The following is a 17,141-nucleotide window of genomic DNA, read 5'->3' as shown; positions in this document are numbered from 1 at the left end:
TGATTTCAAGGCTCAGAATGAAATACAAAGACATTAATGAGATTCATAGGAGGGCTGGAAAGTCATAGACTTTAGTATGTGTCATTACAATTGCATTCAAAAGTGGTCATTTTTCTTGTGGAGAATGGCAATTCCAATACTACTGTAGTGACCATTCTCATTTTAGGGTTTTCTTTGATCCAAGTGTGCTTTCTGTCTTCCTTTCAGAGGTAAGCTTCCTGTGAATTTTCTTTTTCCCATCACAACACCAAACTAGTTACTACTTAATAAGAACCAAATGATGTTAAATCTCAGAATGACTGTCGGTCAAAAATTTCCTTAAACTGAAAGAACAAGATGGCCACTGTAGCGACCTGATTGGTTGGTTACAGTCAGGATGCTGTGTGAGGGGACATCCCAGGCCACAGGATCTGAACACAAACATGGCTTCCGTGGAGTTTTAATTGTTGTCAAATTTAAGTGATACATGTACTATAAATACCAGTTAGATAGATATTCCTATCTTTGACTCCAGACATCTTCATTTTTTAATTTAGTACCCAAAGTTTATTTTAGAACATTTAAGCACTGCTAAAATAAAATGTACCCAACTGATTTTAAACAGCTTTGAGAACAGTTTAAGAAATCTGGAATTCATAGGGGTTTCTGCTATAGTTTTTCTTATGTTACATAAAATGGTCATTTCTCCCATTGCAGTAGAAGAAAAGAATGTTATTATTGTAGAAGTTGGAATTTGAGGTTTTAACCATGATCCAATACAAACGGCTGTGGTTTGGGGGAAGTTAACCTATTCTAAACTCGACATCCTGAACTGGAATTAATTGCTCATTAAAAGCAGAAAGAGTTCTTTTTTCACTTTAATGGAAGTATAGCATAGGGTTTTTTGACATACTATGGAAAAATCATGTGTTCCTGAACTTTCTTTTTCTGCTTTTTGCTATTTAGGTTTGGGTTTGAGCCAGAGATGGGTAACTTACTTCATTACAGCATAAAAAGAATGATTTCATTTAGACTTTGAAAGAGGACTGATAACACCACACTTTGATTTTGGTTCAATATTATTGGGTTCAAAAACAAATTAAGAGCGATAATTCAAGAGTAGTTCAACAAAGGTAGAAGACAGTTTTCATAGTGCTTATGGATGAATATTCACACATCTTCTTTCTTTCAAACATCTTATATTAAGAAGTATCTCAACACCAGCAATAGGAGCTTTCCTTTCTCTTTTCACCGGGAGTCAGTAGAGATTTGAAAATCAGCTTTGCTAATGATTGTGTGGCCATGAGGCAAGGTCTTGGAACCTTTGTCTTCTCATCTATAAAACTGGATTAAAGATACCTACCTCACAGAGCTAGTATATGGAATAGCTTAAATAAGGTAGAGTCAGCACTGAGTAAATGATGCCATTTTTATTAACAATCTGGAGGTAGTATAATTTATTGAGTAAATAATTTGTATATATTCTCTTTGTATCTCACCCTCCTATTTTAAGGGCTTAACTGGACCCTGGTATTTCTTTGCTTCAGGGTTTTTGCAGAGCTGCAGGCAGAAGCTGCTAGAAGTCAACTGTCTTCTGGTCTTTGATTTTAGCATAAGCTCATTAAGGAGATTAGGTGTGCCCCCAGGGTCAGGGATGAAAGGAATGTACTTTTGAAGGAAAAGTATGCGTGTGGGAGAGAGGGAAATAGATATTGACCTTTGGACCAATGGAATTTGCTAAAAGTGCCTGATGACCGAGCTTGACAGTTACCACCTGAAGTGACTCTGGGCATCTCAGTGGTAACCAGAGGGAGCAGGATGTGAAGGCCACCCTCAAGGCTTTGTGTGCTGTATAATGTCCGAGAGCTCTGGAATAACCAAAGAGGTGCAGGAGCTCCAATAATGACTACGACAGAAGGGCTGTCTGGCCAATTGAATGTGTTACTTCAAATAACCTTGATAAGTGTACCATTTAAAAATTCCTCATGTTTATTGACACTTCCTACATGTTTAGACACTATTCTAAATACTTTACATGTAATCATGTATGTGTCATAGTACTTCAAGGAGATAGTACTATTATCTCACTTTTAAAGGAGACAGAGAGGTAAAATAAATTGCCCAAATTTACCTAGTGAGTAACGGGTACAGCCTGGATGTGAACTCAAGCAGCCTAGCTTCGGAGTCTCCTGTGCTAAAATGCTTCCCATATCTGCGAAATTACTAGTTCTAAAACTCTAGACATCTGTGTGTTTCGAAAGACAGGATGAGTGGACAGGAGTAGTTTAGAAGAGCTATCTTATCAGGGCAGATTTTCAAGCAGGGCTGAGGCATCATGGCCCATGTTAGTTGTAGTAACTGGCCCTTGGGCTGCAGAGGGCAGACCCAGAAACAAAAGGCTTCCTCTGGAGAAAGGGCCAGTTTGCTGGAGAAATCAGATCCACTCTCAGGATCAGGTCACTGGCCACAGGCAGTGTCAGACAGGGAGCTCTGTGGAAGCTTGGGCTCCATACATGGAAAGAGAAGTGCTGGAGAATCCAGCGGCTAGTGTAGTAGCAACAGAGCATCAGGAATAGCTCAACACTCCTGTTCCGGGAGTACATTCCATTAGCCTCTCTCCTGCTCCCTCTGCCTTCACTATCCCTACAACCTTTATGGATCAGTTTTGTCCCCCAGAGTATTGCTGAGACGATCTGTACTGAGAATGATAACTTTGTTGAGGGATGGGGCAGAGAAGTAACTCTAGATGCCTGAACGCTTTAGGGGAGGAGTGGGCTTAACTGGGGGTGCCATGATGCAGAGGTAGGGGAATTAAGAGTCAGGGAACCTGGGGAAACAGACTTAAAGACCAGTAGATGGGAAAGGCACAGAGAGTATCCTAAAAAATTGTGTCCAGAAAAGAAGGGAGGGGGAAAGAAAGTTTCCTATTCCTCCCTGGCTTAGACAGCTCCCTGTTTCTGCTTCAGGGTTATTGTTCTGTGATTAGCACAAGGTTATTGGCTTTTAGTGGGTTTTTGTAGACTGGTTTGGGACTCTAACAAACAATATATATATTTTTTCCCTATGGGAAAAATCCATTCCTACTTCTAAATTGCCAACTTCTAAATGGACTTCTGGAACACAGTTTATTTCTATGTTGGGGACTCCCTGTAAACATGTTGCTTCCTTTCAAAAATGATTTCTGCTATATTTAAAAGCTAGACATTCACTCACATGTTGTATAGTCCAGATCTTCTCCCATATAGCTTATATGTCAACAAATTCCTGCGAAAGACACACTGAAATATAAAAGGGCCAAAGCCACTAACCAAAAAAAAAAAAAAAAAAAAAATCCGTTTATTTTGTCCTCTTTTGTCGATTTTTTTTTCCTTTTTGTTTTACTACCTGCTGAGATCTAAGTGAGCAAAATCTCAACTCTTCCAGTGGCATTGATGTTTTACCCATACCAAGTTCAATAAAACTTCAGGCCTTTCTAAAACCCACATACTGTACAGACGTGGTTTTCTCTCTTCTTTTTCTCTGCCTTGGTATTGCTTCCAATCCTCAGTTCTACTGTTTTTGGAAATCAAAAGATGTGTTGATAAACTCAGCCATTGGGAGGGAACCATTGGGATGGAGCTCAAGAAGCCTCATCAACTGAGAAGGGATTGCCCATCGTGTGGCAGCAGTGCAACTGCAGCAGTCTATAGATATATACTTTTTTTTCTTTTAGGGATCTCTGCAGCCTCGACCTCCTGGACTCAAGCAGTCCTCCTGTCTCAGCCTCTCGTGTAGCTGGGATTGCAGATGCATGCCACCATACCCCAATAATTTTGGTATATTTTTGTAGAGACAGGTTTGACTATGTTGCCTGGGCTGGTCTCGAACTCTTGGGCTCAAGTGATCCTCTCACCTCGGCCTCCCAAAGTCCTGAAATTACAAGCATGAGCCACTGTGCCTGGCCTGGATACAAACATTTAATGGCTCTAATTCTTTACCCCATCTCACCTTTTAAAAGTTTTAAGAACAGAGTATGTGCTTGTCACAAGACAATAATCCATGAAGATATAAATAGAGCAACTCTATGTAAAGAAAGAGAGCAACTTTACTCCTTTCAAAGAATTCTACTGCTTCTCCTGGGGTGAACTGTTCCCTCCGCCTTCACTATCCCTACAACCTTTGGGGATCAGATTTGTCCCCCAGAGTATTGCTGAGACGATCTGTACTCAGATCGTCCTGGGGTGAACTGCCAGGTCTGAGGTGAACTAAAATGTCATTTGCCTATATAAATAAATTCCAGAGGTCTGACAATTTCTCATGAATAATTCAGTGACATCATCTGGGTTCCTGGGATAGTTGAAAGATACTGAACCAATAGACAAAATTTTCTTTCTCCTTTTACATAACAAATAATGGCAGCAAATTTAAGTTTGATAATAGATCTATTCTAATGAGAAAAATGAGAATACACAAAGGGAAGGCTTTTCTTTCTCTTTCCTTGAAAAATCTAAGAAGATGAAGAAAGTTTGTATCATTATTAGAACTCAAAGTTGTCGTAGACAATTTGTAATTGTGCCTACCATCTATTTTCCCTTTCCCTGTTGACAGCACCTTGATTTTCCTTTGAGGACTCTCTCTTCACCTATCCTTATTTATGGAGTCTGGGTGGACTTGACTTCACTGTCTAGTTCCAGGGGTGGTCTTATGGCCTAGTTTTAGTCTATAAGAATATTGCACCTGTCTGGCCATGAGGGTTGGTTCAGAAGTGGACACGTGATCCAGGCTGAGTCAATCAGCGCTATTGAGCATTGTGCTGAATATCAGCTTCAGGATGTTTCCTGATCTACACAGAGACTATCTCCTCCTACAGAGTTGTTATGTTGGAGCTGCAGATGGCTGTTTTTCTACCTCAGGTAGCCTGTTGAGAATGGCGCCTGCAGAGAGAATAGCAAAGCTGAGAGATGAAAAAAGAGACTCCTAATGGGCTGCCTGCAGGAGCTGGATCCAGCTTTGCCTGAAGCCAGGATATGATTATGGACTTCTTTTAAATAAGCCAACAAAATTTCCGCTAAGAATCAGGTTAGTTTGATTTAGGTCACCGTTCTTTGGAATATAAGAGCTATTGCCTAAGCTAGAATTGTTCATCAATGTACTTAGTTTTTATCAGATGCTTTTAAGGAGCAGACAAGGAAAATACATAGAAATCTCCACTTTGGTATTGGACCATTGATGGCATTCATCCTCTTCTCTCCTGGTGTTTACCAAAAACCTTCTGACGGCTTTTATACTTCTTTGGCTATAGAACATTCCATCTTTAAGCCTTTCCTTAAGATGGTTAGCATGATCTCACCATTGTGTTTTTTCTTTCCTCCAAGTGTGGAATTCATTGGATTTGTCTCTCGTTGTCCAGATCAGCGGTCAAGTACGTTTCTTCAAGTTGGCTTCTAGACCATCTTCACAATAGGGTGAACAAATCTTTCAGATGTTTATATTTATTCACCCAACCATCTCATTGTTCCAACTATGATCTACTTGAGTCAATCCCCTGTGCCAGAGAGATATAGCACAATTTTTGTTTGTTTGTTTTTGTTTTTTTTTGAGACGGAGTCTCGCTCTGTCACCAGGCTGGAGTGCAGTGGTGTGATCTTGGCTTGCTGCAACTTCCGCCTCCTGGGTTCAAGTGATTCTTCTGCCTCAGCCTCCCAAGTAGCTAGGACTACAGGTGTGCACCACCACACCCAGCTAATTTTTGTATTTTTAGGAGAGACTGGGTTTCACCATGTTGGCCAGGCTGGTCTCAATCTTTTGACCTCAAGATCTGCCCGCCTTGGCCTCCCAAAGTGCTGGGGTTACAGGCTTAAGCCACCATGCCTGGCAAGCACCATGTTTTTAATGACAATGGCAACAGGTATATCGTGCTAGTTTAAGATGCTTTAACTCCCACTTTTTTTTTCTATATATAAACAAATGTACTCCCTTCCCAACCATGTGTCTACAAACCTCTTTTATAAATAAACTTTCTTCTAATTTAGCCAAAGAATTTTTTTTTTAAAAGGTTGGGTGGTTGACAAACCTGACAAAAACAAGAAATGAGGAAAGGATTCCCTATTTAATAAATGGTGCTGGGAAAATTGGCTAGCCATAAGTAGAAAGCTGAAACTGGATCCTTTCCTTACTCCTTATATGAAAATTAATTCAAGATGGATTAGAGACTTAAATATTAGACCTAAAACCATAAAAACCCTAGAAGAAAACCTAGGTAATACCATTCAGGACATAGGCATGGGCAAGGACTTCATGTCTAAAACACCAAAAGCAATGGCAACAAAAGCCAAAATTGACAAATGGGATCTAATTAAACTAAAGAGCCTCTGCACAGTGAAAGAAACTACCATCAGAGTGAACAGGCAACCTACAGAATGGGAGAACATTTTTGCAATCTACTCATCTGACAAAGGGCTAATATCCAGAACCTACAAAGAACTCAAACAAATTTACAAGAAAAAAACAAACAACCCCAACAAAAAGTGGGCAAAGGATATGAACACACACTTCCCAAAAGAAGACATTCATACAGCCAACAGACACATGAAAAAATGCTCATCATCACTCACCATCAGAGAAATGCAAATCAAAACCACAATGAGATGTCATCTCACACCAGTTAGAATGGCAATCATTAAAAAATCAGGAAACAACAGGTGCTGGAGAGGATGTGGAGAAATAGGAACACTTTTACACTGTTGGTGGGACTGTAAACTAGTTCAACCACTGTGGAAAACAGTGTGGCGATTCCTCAGGGATCTAGAACTTGAAATACCATTTGACCCAGCCATCCCATTACTGGGGATATACCCAAAGGATTATAAGTCATGCTGCTATAAAGACACATGCACACGTATGTTTATTGCGGCACTATTCACAATAGCAGAGACTTGGAATCAACCCAAATGTCCATCAGTGACAGACTGGATTAAGAAAATGTGGCACATATACACCATGGACTACTATGCAGCCATAAAAAAAGGATGAGTTTGTGTCCTTTGTAGGGACACGGATGCAGCTGGAAACCATCATTCTCAGCAAACTATCGCAAGAACAGAAAACCAAATACCACATGTTCTCACTCATAGGTGGGAACTGAACAATGAGAACACTTGAACACAGGAAGGGGAACATCACACACCGGGTCCTACTGTGGGGAGGGGGGAGGGGGGAGGGATAGCATTAGGAGATATACTTAATGTAAATGATGAGTTAATGGGTGCAGCACACCAACATGGTTTATGTATACATATGTAACAAACCTGCACGTTGTGCACATGTACCCTAGAACTTAAAGTATTAAAAAAAAAAAAAAAAAGGTTGGGTGGGGGGATAATGATACTGCTATTCAGCTCTTGAAAAAGACAACAATAAAGGCACTAATATTTTTAGAAAACTTCAGAGGCATCTCATTGCTAGAATTATTTACAGGATATTCATGCTGCTGTTAAATAAGCAGAGCAGCTTTATCTGCTAAGAAAAAATCAGCCCGTTGTCAGAAGACTATCTTAAGTTTTATAAAAAATAAAATACCAGCAGATAACAGGTATTATGTTTTCTTCTGGCAAATATTAACACTTCACAGCTAGTATATCTTGCTTACTTAATTGGGCCTATAAAAACTCACCAGACTGTTTCACTTGCAGCCACTGAAATTTTTTCAACTTGTTCTTTACAGCTTTTCAGAGTAAGATGGGAAAACAATTACAAAACAGAGCAGTTGAAAAGATTTTAAGGTCTCAAGTTCATATTTACAAACCTTACAGTCTGTGTGTATTCATTTATTTTAAAACAAAGTGAATACATCAGGAGATCTCTTGGAAAAGGGAAAAAAAAATCCAACAAATTTGAGAATAAAAGAAGAAAGTATGTCAGCTGAGACAATTCCCAAAATGTCCCTATAGTTTTCCCAGCACTCTGTCTCCAACTATGCACCTCCAACAGAATTAACTACTCTCTCTTAGTACATATAGAAGCTAATACTTCTCTATACTATAGCATTTATCACATAAATTATTGTTCTATTTTGTTTGGGCTTAGATCTATTCCTGGCTAGATCCAGAGTTTCTCCAAGGTAGAAGTAATGTCATATTCTTATTACCAGCACCTGGTCTACACTAAGATTTAGCAAATATTTGTTAAAATGTAATAGGAGTCAGGGGAGAGGAGAGAGGGGAGAGGGGAGGGGATAAAGGAGAAGGAAGAGGGGAGAGAAGACAGGTATGAAAGTAAGTGAGAACCCAAGGGAGGAGTAAGAGAAATCTTAGACTCCAGGCCACTGGGCAGGTGCAATACTGGTAGAGAACTACATACAATTTGGTCTGCGAAGATCTAGAAAGCCCAGGGCCAGCCAAAGAAAAAGTATTAGTCATATATATTTACATATATATTTAAAAATATTCATAGACCCTAATAAACTTTCAACGGATTATTCTCATTATTTTGGCCTTGAAGACTTTTGTGAGCATACTTTCATTCTTGCTGGCCTATTTTTAAATGAGTTTACAAGTAGTTGTTAGGTAACTTATCTTTGTAATTTCCTTCTCGATAGTTCAGAAGTTCCCCAGTACAGAATGACTCCAGTAAACACCCATCAGGCCTCTCAACCAGAGGCTCTGGACTTGGGGAAGTTCTAAGTTCATAACAATATTTCTGATGATGCTGGTCCACACAGTGGTTTTGTTAGAGAAGTTGGACTGCTTTAGTGTTTACTCAAGGGATTGAAGTCAATGTCCTATTTTTAGAATTGTGGATCAGAATCCTTGATGACAACCTGACGCATCCCTTGGGGGTCTCTCCTGGCCCCAAGTCTTCCCCTTCGTGTGACTGTGGTCTGATTTTAGCAAGTGCCCTGGTGGTGATGCTGAAGACCTGCCTTTCTAGGAACCACAATCTCATAAAAGCTGCTTTGTTGGGTCTGGCCGCCTGACAGGAATGAAATGTTAACTTTCTAAACTTGCTTTCCTAGATCTCTCCAAAAGTGGCAAGACACCAGTATAATTTCTCAGGCCTACGCTGAACAAAAGACACTAGTGTTTTTCCTTGGCGTGGGGAGAGGAGAGGAAAGGATGCTGAGATTCTAATCCCTGGCTTGGAGTATCTCAGGCAGTAACAAAGAACACTCATCTTTTATGGCAGTGCATTTCCCAAGCATCCCTTTGGGAAGCCTCAGACCCCAATTGTCTGGGAAACATAAAATCAGTCACTTTTGGCAGAGCTCAACACACCGGAGCATGGGAACCACAAATTAAGCTAGAGATACGTCTTTACTCACTAGATGGTCTGGTTACACGTTTACTTGGCGTAAAAATAGAATCACTAAAAAAGGGAGCACCCAAGGGTCCAGTTATCTAGCTCAGGTTTGGTGAGGGTCAGAGGAAACTTCAAGTCTCATGAAAGTTAAGCACCTTCATCCTTTCAGCTTGATGTAAGGAAATCATATAAAATAAGGTCAAAACAACCAGGACTACTTTGTCTAAAATTATTTGTCTTATTTTGCTCATAGGAATTCACAGTGGTTTTGAGATAGAGCACTTTTCAATGCACTGGACATGGTGTTCTGTTTTGGGTACAGTGGAAATGACTTTCCTTTATTTTACTGCTTGTTTGGCTTATCGAGGGAGCTGAGCCTTACCTAACAAGTAGCTCACGTCTCTTGTCAGAGGCAGTAAATCGATCTTGATCAAGTTTGAAACTGAATTGTTATCTAATCTGTTATTCTGTGGAAATCTTTCTCTTCTGCTACAGAGAAGCTAACAGACAAGTTTTCCCATCACTCTGGGTGTCACTCTGTTTAATCCTAACATCTGTAATACAACCAATAAATAGCTGTTTGTTCTGATCCATAGTCTCTCAGACTGCCTCTCTCCCAAGAGGCTGAAGCCACTTGGCTTGAGATCGCCCATCTGCACTGTGCACTTCTGATTAGTGTTTTGAAACTCCATTATACACGTGCAATCTTCTGGGCTGAGGAGTTTCAGTTGCTCTGCCCAACAGTGGTGGATCCTGACGCTGATTTTCACATCCTAGTGTAGAGATGCACGCATGACAGGCCCCCCACACAGATAGAAGAACTAGAGGGAATCAGCTCAGTCGTCAGTCTCTATTCTCCCCACCCTGACCTTATGAGCATAAACATGAGTGTGAAACTCAGGAAAGGAAACCTGCCTTAATAGGTTTGCCTTTCCAAGGAGCCGGTGTCTTTCATGGGCACCACGGATAACAGAGTCCCCTACCTGGTTCTCAGAGCAGCACTATAAGGTGTAGTACAAGGCAGAAATCATTAGAGGGTGAGTGAGAACTGAACCCTAGCAAGGACACTGCTATTACCATGTTCAGCTCTGCTCTGATAATAATGCCAGTAACAAGAACTAACAATTACTGAGCCCAGCTCTATGTCAGGCACTGTTCTATGTATCTGATGAGCACATTTCATGCAATTCTAAGCACCCTCTTCCTGGGCATTTTTGTGGATGCTCAAGAGTTAAGTGCATTGTGTAGGCACAGACTTGCTTCTTAAAAATAACAAGAGAGGGAATCGTGCCACCCTGAAAAAACCCAGTGAGTTTTTCTTCAGCGGTCACTATATTCTTTTCTGTTCCCCGAATGTCAAAGGATTTAGCAAAAAGAATCCTCTAATACAAAAACTGCCCTTATTACAAAACGAATCCATCCTAGCATGCCGGTAAGATCAGCAGAATGTGAAGTCCTCAGATCCAATCAACAAACAACTGACATGTCTGACAATAACCCTTTTGAAATTTACTTCTAATCCCCATCTTCCAAAGGAGAGATGGCTTGTGTTGCAAGAATCAAAGCTCAGTAGATGGTGACCCAGATCCCTTGTCCTCTTTAAAGTAGCTAACTTATGCCTCCCCCAAATCAGTTGGCATATAACAGGAAGTATGAGAGCAATCAGAATGAACTACTGCACATTCACGGGGTTTGATTTCCATAAACAGTTTCGGTGGGAGAATACGCCTGTGGTTTGGGTAATGTTCCTATCTACGAAGCCCAAGAAACCTAAATATAATCGATATGTACAGAACAGTCTTGACCGTGTTCTTCTGCTCTAAACATTCTTAGAAAAGATGAATTCAGTGATTGAAATCATGCATGAGCTTACCCAGAGAAGGTCATACTCAGACGGCCTTGCTCTTCCTTCGCTGTCTTCATATAAAGGGAAACCTTCCCTCCGAGCCTGATAATACTCTTTCCGCAACTTCTGGATACGGTCAGTGCTTCCACCTGTGGGACGGCCACTACAGGATACAGAGAAATAATCAGAGTCACACAGTGTACATCATCCTTGAAGTCACTTTTGGATCTTCTTGTTAAAGGAGTTGACATCCAAATTTGGAAGATTCAATAATGTAATTCAAATATGCCAGGAAAATGGTGAAATCAGTCATAAATGTGAACAAAAAGTGGTCTTTACATGCCTACCTTTAGTTCCAAGGGTCAAATGTCTGACTTGGGATTAACAAATGCCTTTTGAATGAGAAGGTAAGATAGAGTCCTGACCTTTTAGAGCAATTAAAAGACTCACCGCTTTTTTCTTACAATCACACACACAGAGTTTTGTCACATGTTAATGTGGATATCTCATTTTCTCAGTAAGTGTTGCTGATTTGGGATAAAGCTCCAGTTGTTTGACCCGAAGGCTGGATATGAGACAGGGTTGGCATATGCCAGCATTCACTTCCCTGAGGCTCATGAATTGTGGGAGTCGGGGGTGGGGATGGGATACATGTCCATATCTGGGTACAGTTAGGGTATGTGTAAAAAAGGTAATAGTAAACAAACAAACAACCAACAGTAAAAAAGTGTTTTTTAAAACAAGGTGGGGGAAGTTGGTGTAGAGTAGAATGTGCTTATCCAGGGTTCTTCTCTCTGTACTTTAGCCAGTACTTCCTCTTAGGAATTATAGCTTTTCCAGTAACTCATCTGCCCAACCCCAAACTGCTCGGCTAGCAGTTCCCTTGGAGCTTAGATTAGGTTATTGTGGTTATTTTAGTGGAACCAATATCACATGATATTATACAGGGCTAGGGAGCAAAAGAATGACAGGCAGATCTGAACAGTCATTCTACTTATTTGGTTCATTTGAGGCATAACTGAGTGCCCCACTGCACCAGACCTCACGTTAAAATCTGGGAATGGAAAAAGGAACACTTCACAGTCCTTACCTGCAAAAACAAATAGTCTGGGAGGTAGGGGACAGAGAGGGATACAGAAGACTATAGTCCATTAGGACTGGTGCTCTTACAGAGATTTGCACTGGGGTCATGGGAATGCAGAGTGCTTAAACTTTGACAAGGTGAGAGCGGGGCCATTGAAGAAAATCACAGAAGGCTCCATGGAGGAGGTGACACTTCAGCTGAGCCTTGAAGGACACAAAGGTGCTCAACAGCTAGACAAGTGAGATGAGGATATTCCAGGTAGAGGGGAGGCAGTGAGTGCAAAGTAAAGCGATGAGAAAGCATCTTGCTTTAGAGACATGCAAGTTGATCGGTTTGGATAAGCAGTGGTCCTCAACTTCTTTTGTCCTGCCTTACACACATACCAGGTGTATGGCGCATGTTCCCTTTCCGCTCTCATTTACAAAGCAAATTTGAATAAAAGTGAGTTCTGGTGACTTTGGTTTAACTTTTTTTTCTTTTTTTTTTTAGTCAGAGTCTCACTCTGTCACCCAGGCTAGAGTGCAGTGGCTTGATCTCAGCTCACTGCAACCTCTGCCTCCTGGATTCAAGCGATTCTCCTGTCTCAGCATCCAAAATAGCTGGGATTACAGGCACCTGCCACCACGCCCGGCAAACTCTTTGTGTGTGTGTATATGTGTATTTTTAGTAGAGATGAGGTTTCACCATGTTGGCCAGGCTGGTCTAGTACTCCTGACCTCAAGTGATCTGCTTGACTCGGCCTCCCAAAGTGCTAGGATTATGGGCATGAGCCATCACACCCGGCCATAGCTTAGGGGTATTTTGAATTTACTCTAATAATGACAGAAGCATATCACTTACAAATTTTGGTACTTTAACTCAATTGTAACATCATGACACGTTTCATGGGTATGTGAGAATTGCGACTGTAGCATTTAGGGAATAATACAGGAAAAAATCCAGAAAGTCATGAACTAAGTGCAAAACATGCTGTATCTTCTCCCTTGTGTCAATATTTTAAAGAAATATAGGAGGGTCAAGAAAAAGAGGGACACATGAGGCCTGGAAAGGTAGGTAGAACCCCAGTGTGAAGAGCTTTGCATGTCAAAAAGATCCCTAAATATTTTTTTTTTTTTTTTTCTTGAGACGGAGTCTCGCTCTGTCGCCCAGGCTGGAGTGCAGTGGCCGGATCTCAGCTCACTGCAAGCTCCGCCTCCCGGGTTTGCGCCATTCTCCTGCCTCAACCTCCCGAGTAGCTGGGAGTACAGGCGCCCGCCACCTCGCCCGGCTAGTTTTTTTTTGTATTTTTTTAGTAGAGACAGGGTTTCACTGTGTTAGCCAGGATGGTCTCCATCTGCTGACCTCGTGATCCGCCCGTCTCGGCCTCCCAAAGTGCTGGGATTACAGGCTTGAGCCACCGCGCCCGGCCAAGATCCCTAAATATTACAGTTGGGTTCTAAGTTTAAATGAGATATCTGATAATATGAGGTATCTAAAAGCAACAGAAGGAGGTCATCTATTTAAAAAAAATATTTTAGAACTATGCTTGTAAATTATATTAATAAAAAGTGGTGAGTAAACACCTTTTGCAGGAAAAGCACTGTTCTCAAACTAGATGGTAAGTTAATTGCAAACTGGATGAGGTACTTCTGCCTTGTGGCTGCTCCCTGACAGTTTGCACAGGGTTCTGGGCTTCCTGGGTGCTCTACAGACACTCAGCAGCTGATGCCTTTCGTTCAAAACAGACAAACCCTTGGGAATCACGTACCTTTCTTTTTTTTCAATATGTATGTTAAAACTCTCATAATAGTTCTAATTCTCTTTCTTTACTATACTTAAAAATAGTTTTCTTTGAGCACTTGAAAAATATAGTAAGAACAAATTAAAAGTCTTGATAAGTTTTTCTGAACCATGGGCAGGCAGGAAAAGCAGCACAGTCTATGTTGAACAGCTTCCCTAGCTCTTGAGTAATACGAGATGACCATGGTGTCTGTATCCAATGCACAGGCTTCTGTCGATTATGGAAATTCATGAGCTGCGTTCAAACTCACCAGATGAGTTCAATCAACGTGGTGCAAACATCGCATACATAATCTATTAGTTTACCCCAAAGAAACTGAAGCCTTGAATTCAAGTAGAATGAAGTCATCAGTAATAAAGAAAAAAAAAGAAACTGATAAAGCACTGTTTTTTAAAAACACACTTTTCTTCCATTTGTGGTGGAAAAAATTTTTACTGAAACTGTAAACTATTCTTCCATATGCCTATAAATACATAAATTTAAAAATATGGGTTTGATCAGATTGCTGTTCTCAAATAAGGGAATGGGGCAGGAATACAAAATCAGTTGTTCAGGATTCAGAAAGTCCCCTGTGGCTGACAGGAACACGACTATTTACCCAGAAAAGAAATTTGGCCCAAGAGAAAAAACAGGAAAACAGCACAGAAGGTCATGGACCATCTAAGTGCAAAATATGCTGTATCTTCTCCCTTGTGTGAATATTTTTTAAAAATATGGAACACTGTGCAAACCTTTTGTGATAACCTGGGACTACGTCTCAATATCATCTCTGCTTTTTTCCTCTCAACCCTCATTCTACTTTTAGAAATGGTATCAGACTTTTCCCAAATACGTATTTCAGGTGGTAAGATTAGGGATAGCAAATGCCAATTTCTGATTTGTAGCTCTTCTCAGCAGATAGTACACATACGCTTACCACCAAATTAATAAAAATAATATATACCACTATTATAACCAAAGCAATTAATTGACTCTATGTTGCACTGAAGATGTAGAAACTTAGCAATTTTTAGAGGGACATACAAACACCTTTGTGAAAGCGGCAATCATCATAATAGTTATAATTTATAGAACACTTATATAGCAAATATATCTATATATACTTTTACTTACTCCACTCTCTGTCCACAGCAGACATCACGAATCAATTACAGCATTCTTTCCCAATGTTATAATTGGGAAAGAATTCTCAGAATTCTTTTAGCCTAGAACTTCAGAAAGCCACTACTAATCTATAGGAATTGGTACATGAGTTTATTTACAATTCCTGTGTAACAGGTGGTATCAATATCTCAAGACCTCAAAAAATATTGATGGATTTATTATTCTGCTCAATAAAGATGAACAATATGAAGCTCCTAGCAAATAGACGATTAACAAGTGTTGTCTGACTTCAAAGACTGCTCTTCCACTACGGCTTACTGTCTTCCAACCTACTTCCCTTCCTTCATCTATGTTTTAGAGACTGGGTCCTCTAGCAAGATACTGAACAAGAATGGAAGTGAAGGCTAGCCTACAGGATTTACTTTCTGAGGATTCCCATTTTCCTTCCCTATTTACATGTCATTTGTTCTATATTCCTTGTTTATGGAATTTAGCAGTACAGATTCTAGAAATAGCTTCAGAAGTGACATCAGATCATGATGTAACTCAAATACTATTGAAACCATGTAAACCTAGTAAAAGTGTCAATAACCTCATCTCCACATTGTTAGTTTAAAAATTAGGCTTTCCGTATTATTTATTCACTAAATGAAGTAAAGCCCCGGCCATCCTTACAAAAAGTTTCTATTACAGTTGTATCCCTATATAGGTGATCAATGACAATCTTACACTTTTGATGTGCTGGAATTTTATGTTAAATTAATTCAAGCAGTATAACAACACGATGTATATTGTAATGATTTTAAAAATAAATTATATTGCTTATGCCTTTAAAGGCAGATATATCATTAAACAGGCCCTTCTTATAACACTTTAGAGCTGGACAGAACTTAACATGGATTTCAGAAACCATGTTATTTTCTTCATAGCCACCTACAGCAACAAATTCCCACATGTCATAAACATCACACTAAGGCATTTGGAATCTAGCCTTATTCTTCCCAGTTTAAAATGACCTCAACTATAGTACTTTTAAAAATGAGTGTTCATCTGTGCATGCCTTCATCTCCTCCCATGACTGCTGCAGGCTAAAAAAAATTAACATTTATCGAGCTCCTGTGATGTCCTAAAGACAATATTTGTGCTTTATATACCTCATCTCATTTAAGCCTCAGTCAAATCTGTGAAGATGACATTGTTGTTGACATTTTACACACGAGCACACTGAGGCTCAGAGACGTTAAGTAACACAACTGGTGAATGGTGGGCCAGGAGATTTGTGTGACTCCCAACCAGTGCTATTTCTACTATATCATGTTGCCTCGCAAGGAAAGCATTAAAATGCAGCAGGCATTTTGTGGCTGCAGTTCACAGGCATTTCAAGGCAGAGGGAATTTAGCAGAGCACATTTATAGCTGTACCTTTTGATATTCTTTTATTTGCACAGCTCTTTGCAATAAAAATAGAAATAGAAGTAACCAAAGTAATAGAAATACATGCAATGAAGTCCATATTCATTAAAAAATGATTTTGGAGCCACTGCAGGCTGAGATTTCTGGGCAATTAATATTATATCGCTAACAGGCTTATGTAGAGAGCTGGTATAAAACTGAATAGGGTGCAAAAGAGAATCAACATATGACAAAGATCCTACATGAAAGACGCACTCTGGATCAGGACCAGGACTGAGAGGCAGACAGAACTGCTGGGGAAGTTCACCACTCACTGAATGAGAAGGAGGTGGTCACTACCACCAAACCCTGGCCGCTGTGGGACTTGTGAATTATCTGTGATTACACATGTATAAGTGGGCATCTACATAAATACATGCATCCTAACCAGGACTCAGTTGTATATAGCTGATTTCAAACAGCTATTTTTGTTTTCGTGTTGTTTTCATACAGCCTCAAGATGTAGCTCTTCATTTTGAAGGAGAGGTGTTGGCCTTTGGTGAGCACCGCCCTTATTTGTGGGTACCAGCCTGGTGTCCAGATTTGATGATGCAGTTAAGAAATGGTCTTTATAAGGTCGGGTGAGGTGGCTTATGCCTGTAATCCCAGCACTTGGGAGGC

General features: G+C 40.2%; 1 protein-coding gene across 4 annotated transcripts in view; it reads right to left on the bottom strand.

Annotated features, from left to right (window-relative positions):
• PARD3B (par-3 family cell polarity regulator beta) overlaps positions 1-17,141 on the bottom strand; it is a 1,097,854-nt gene that overhangs the window by 113,546 nt on the left and 967,167 nt on the right. For all 4 annotated transcript variants that reach the window (XM_025404986.1, XM_025404990.1, XM_025404989.1 and 1 more), the window contains one exon: positions 11,129-11,264. In XM_025404986.1, the coding sequence (XP_025260771.1) occupies positions 11,129-11,264 (136 nt within the window). The remainder of the gene's footprint in view (positions 1-11,128; positions 11,265-17,141) is intronic.

The sequence above is a fragment of the Theropithecus gelada genome, chromosome 12 (genome assembly GCF_003255815.1).
Source record: "Theropithecus gelada isolate Dixy chromosome 12, Tgel_1.0, whole genome shotgun sequence".
Lineage (NCBI taxonomy): Eukaryota > Metazoa > Chordata > Mammalia > Primates > Cercopithecidae > Theropithecus > Theropithecus gelada.
This window is presented reverse-complemented; position numbering and strand designations above follow the sequence as displayed.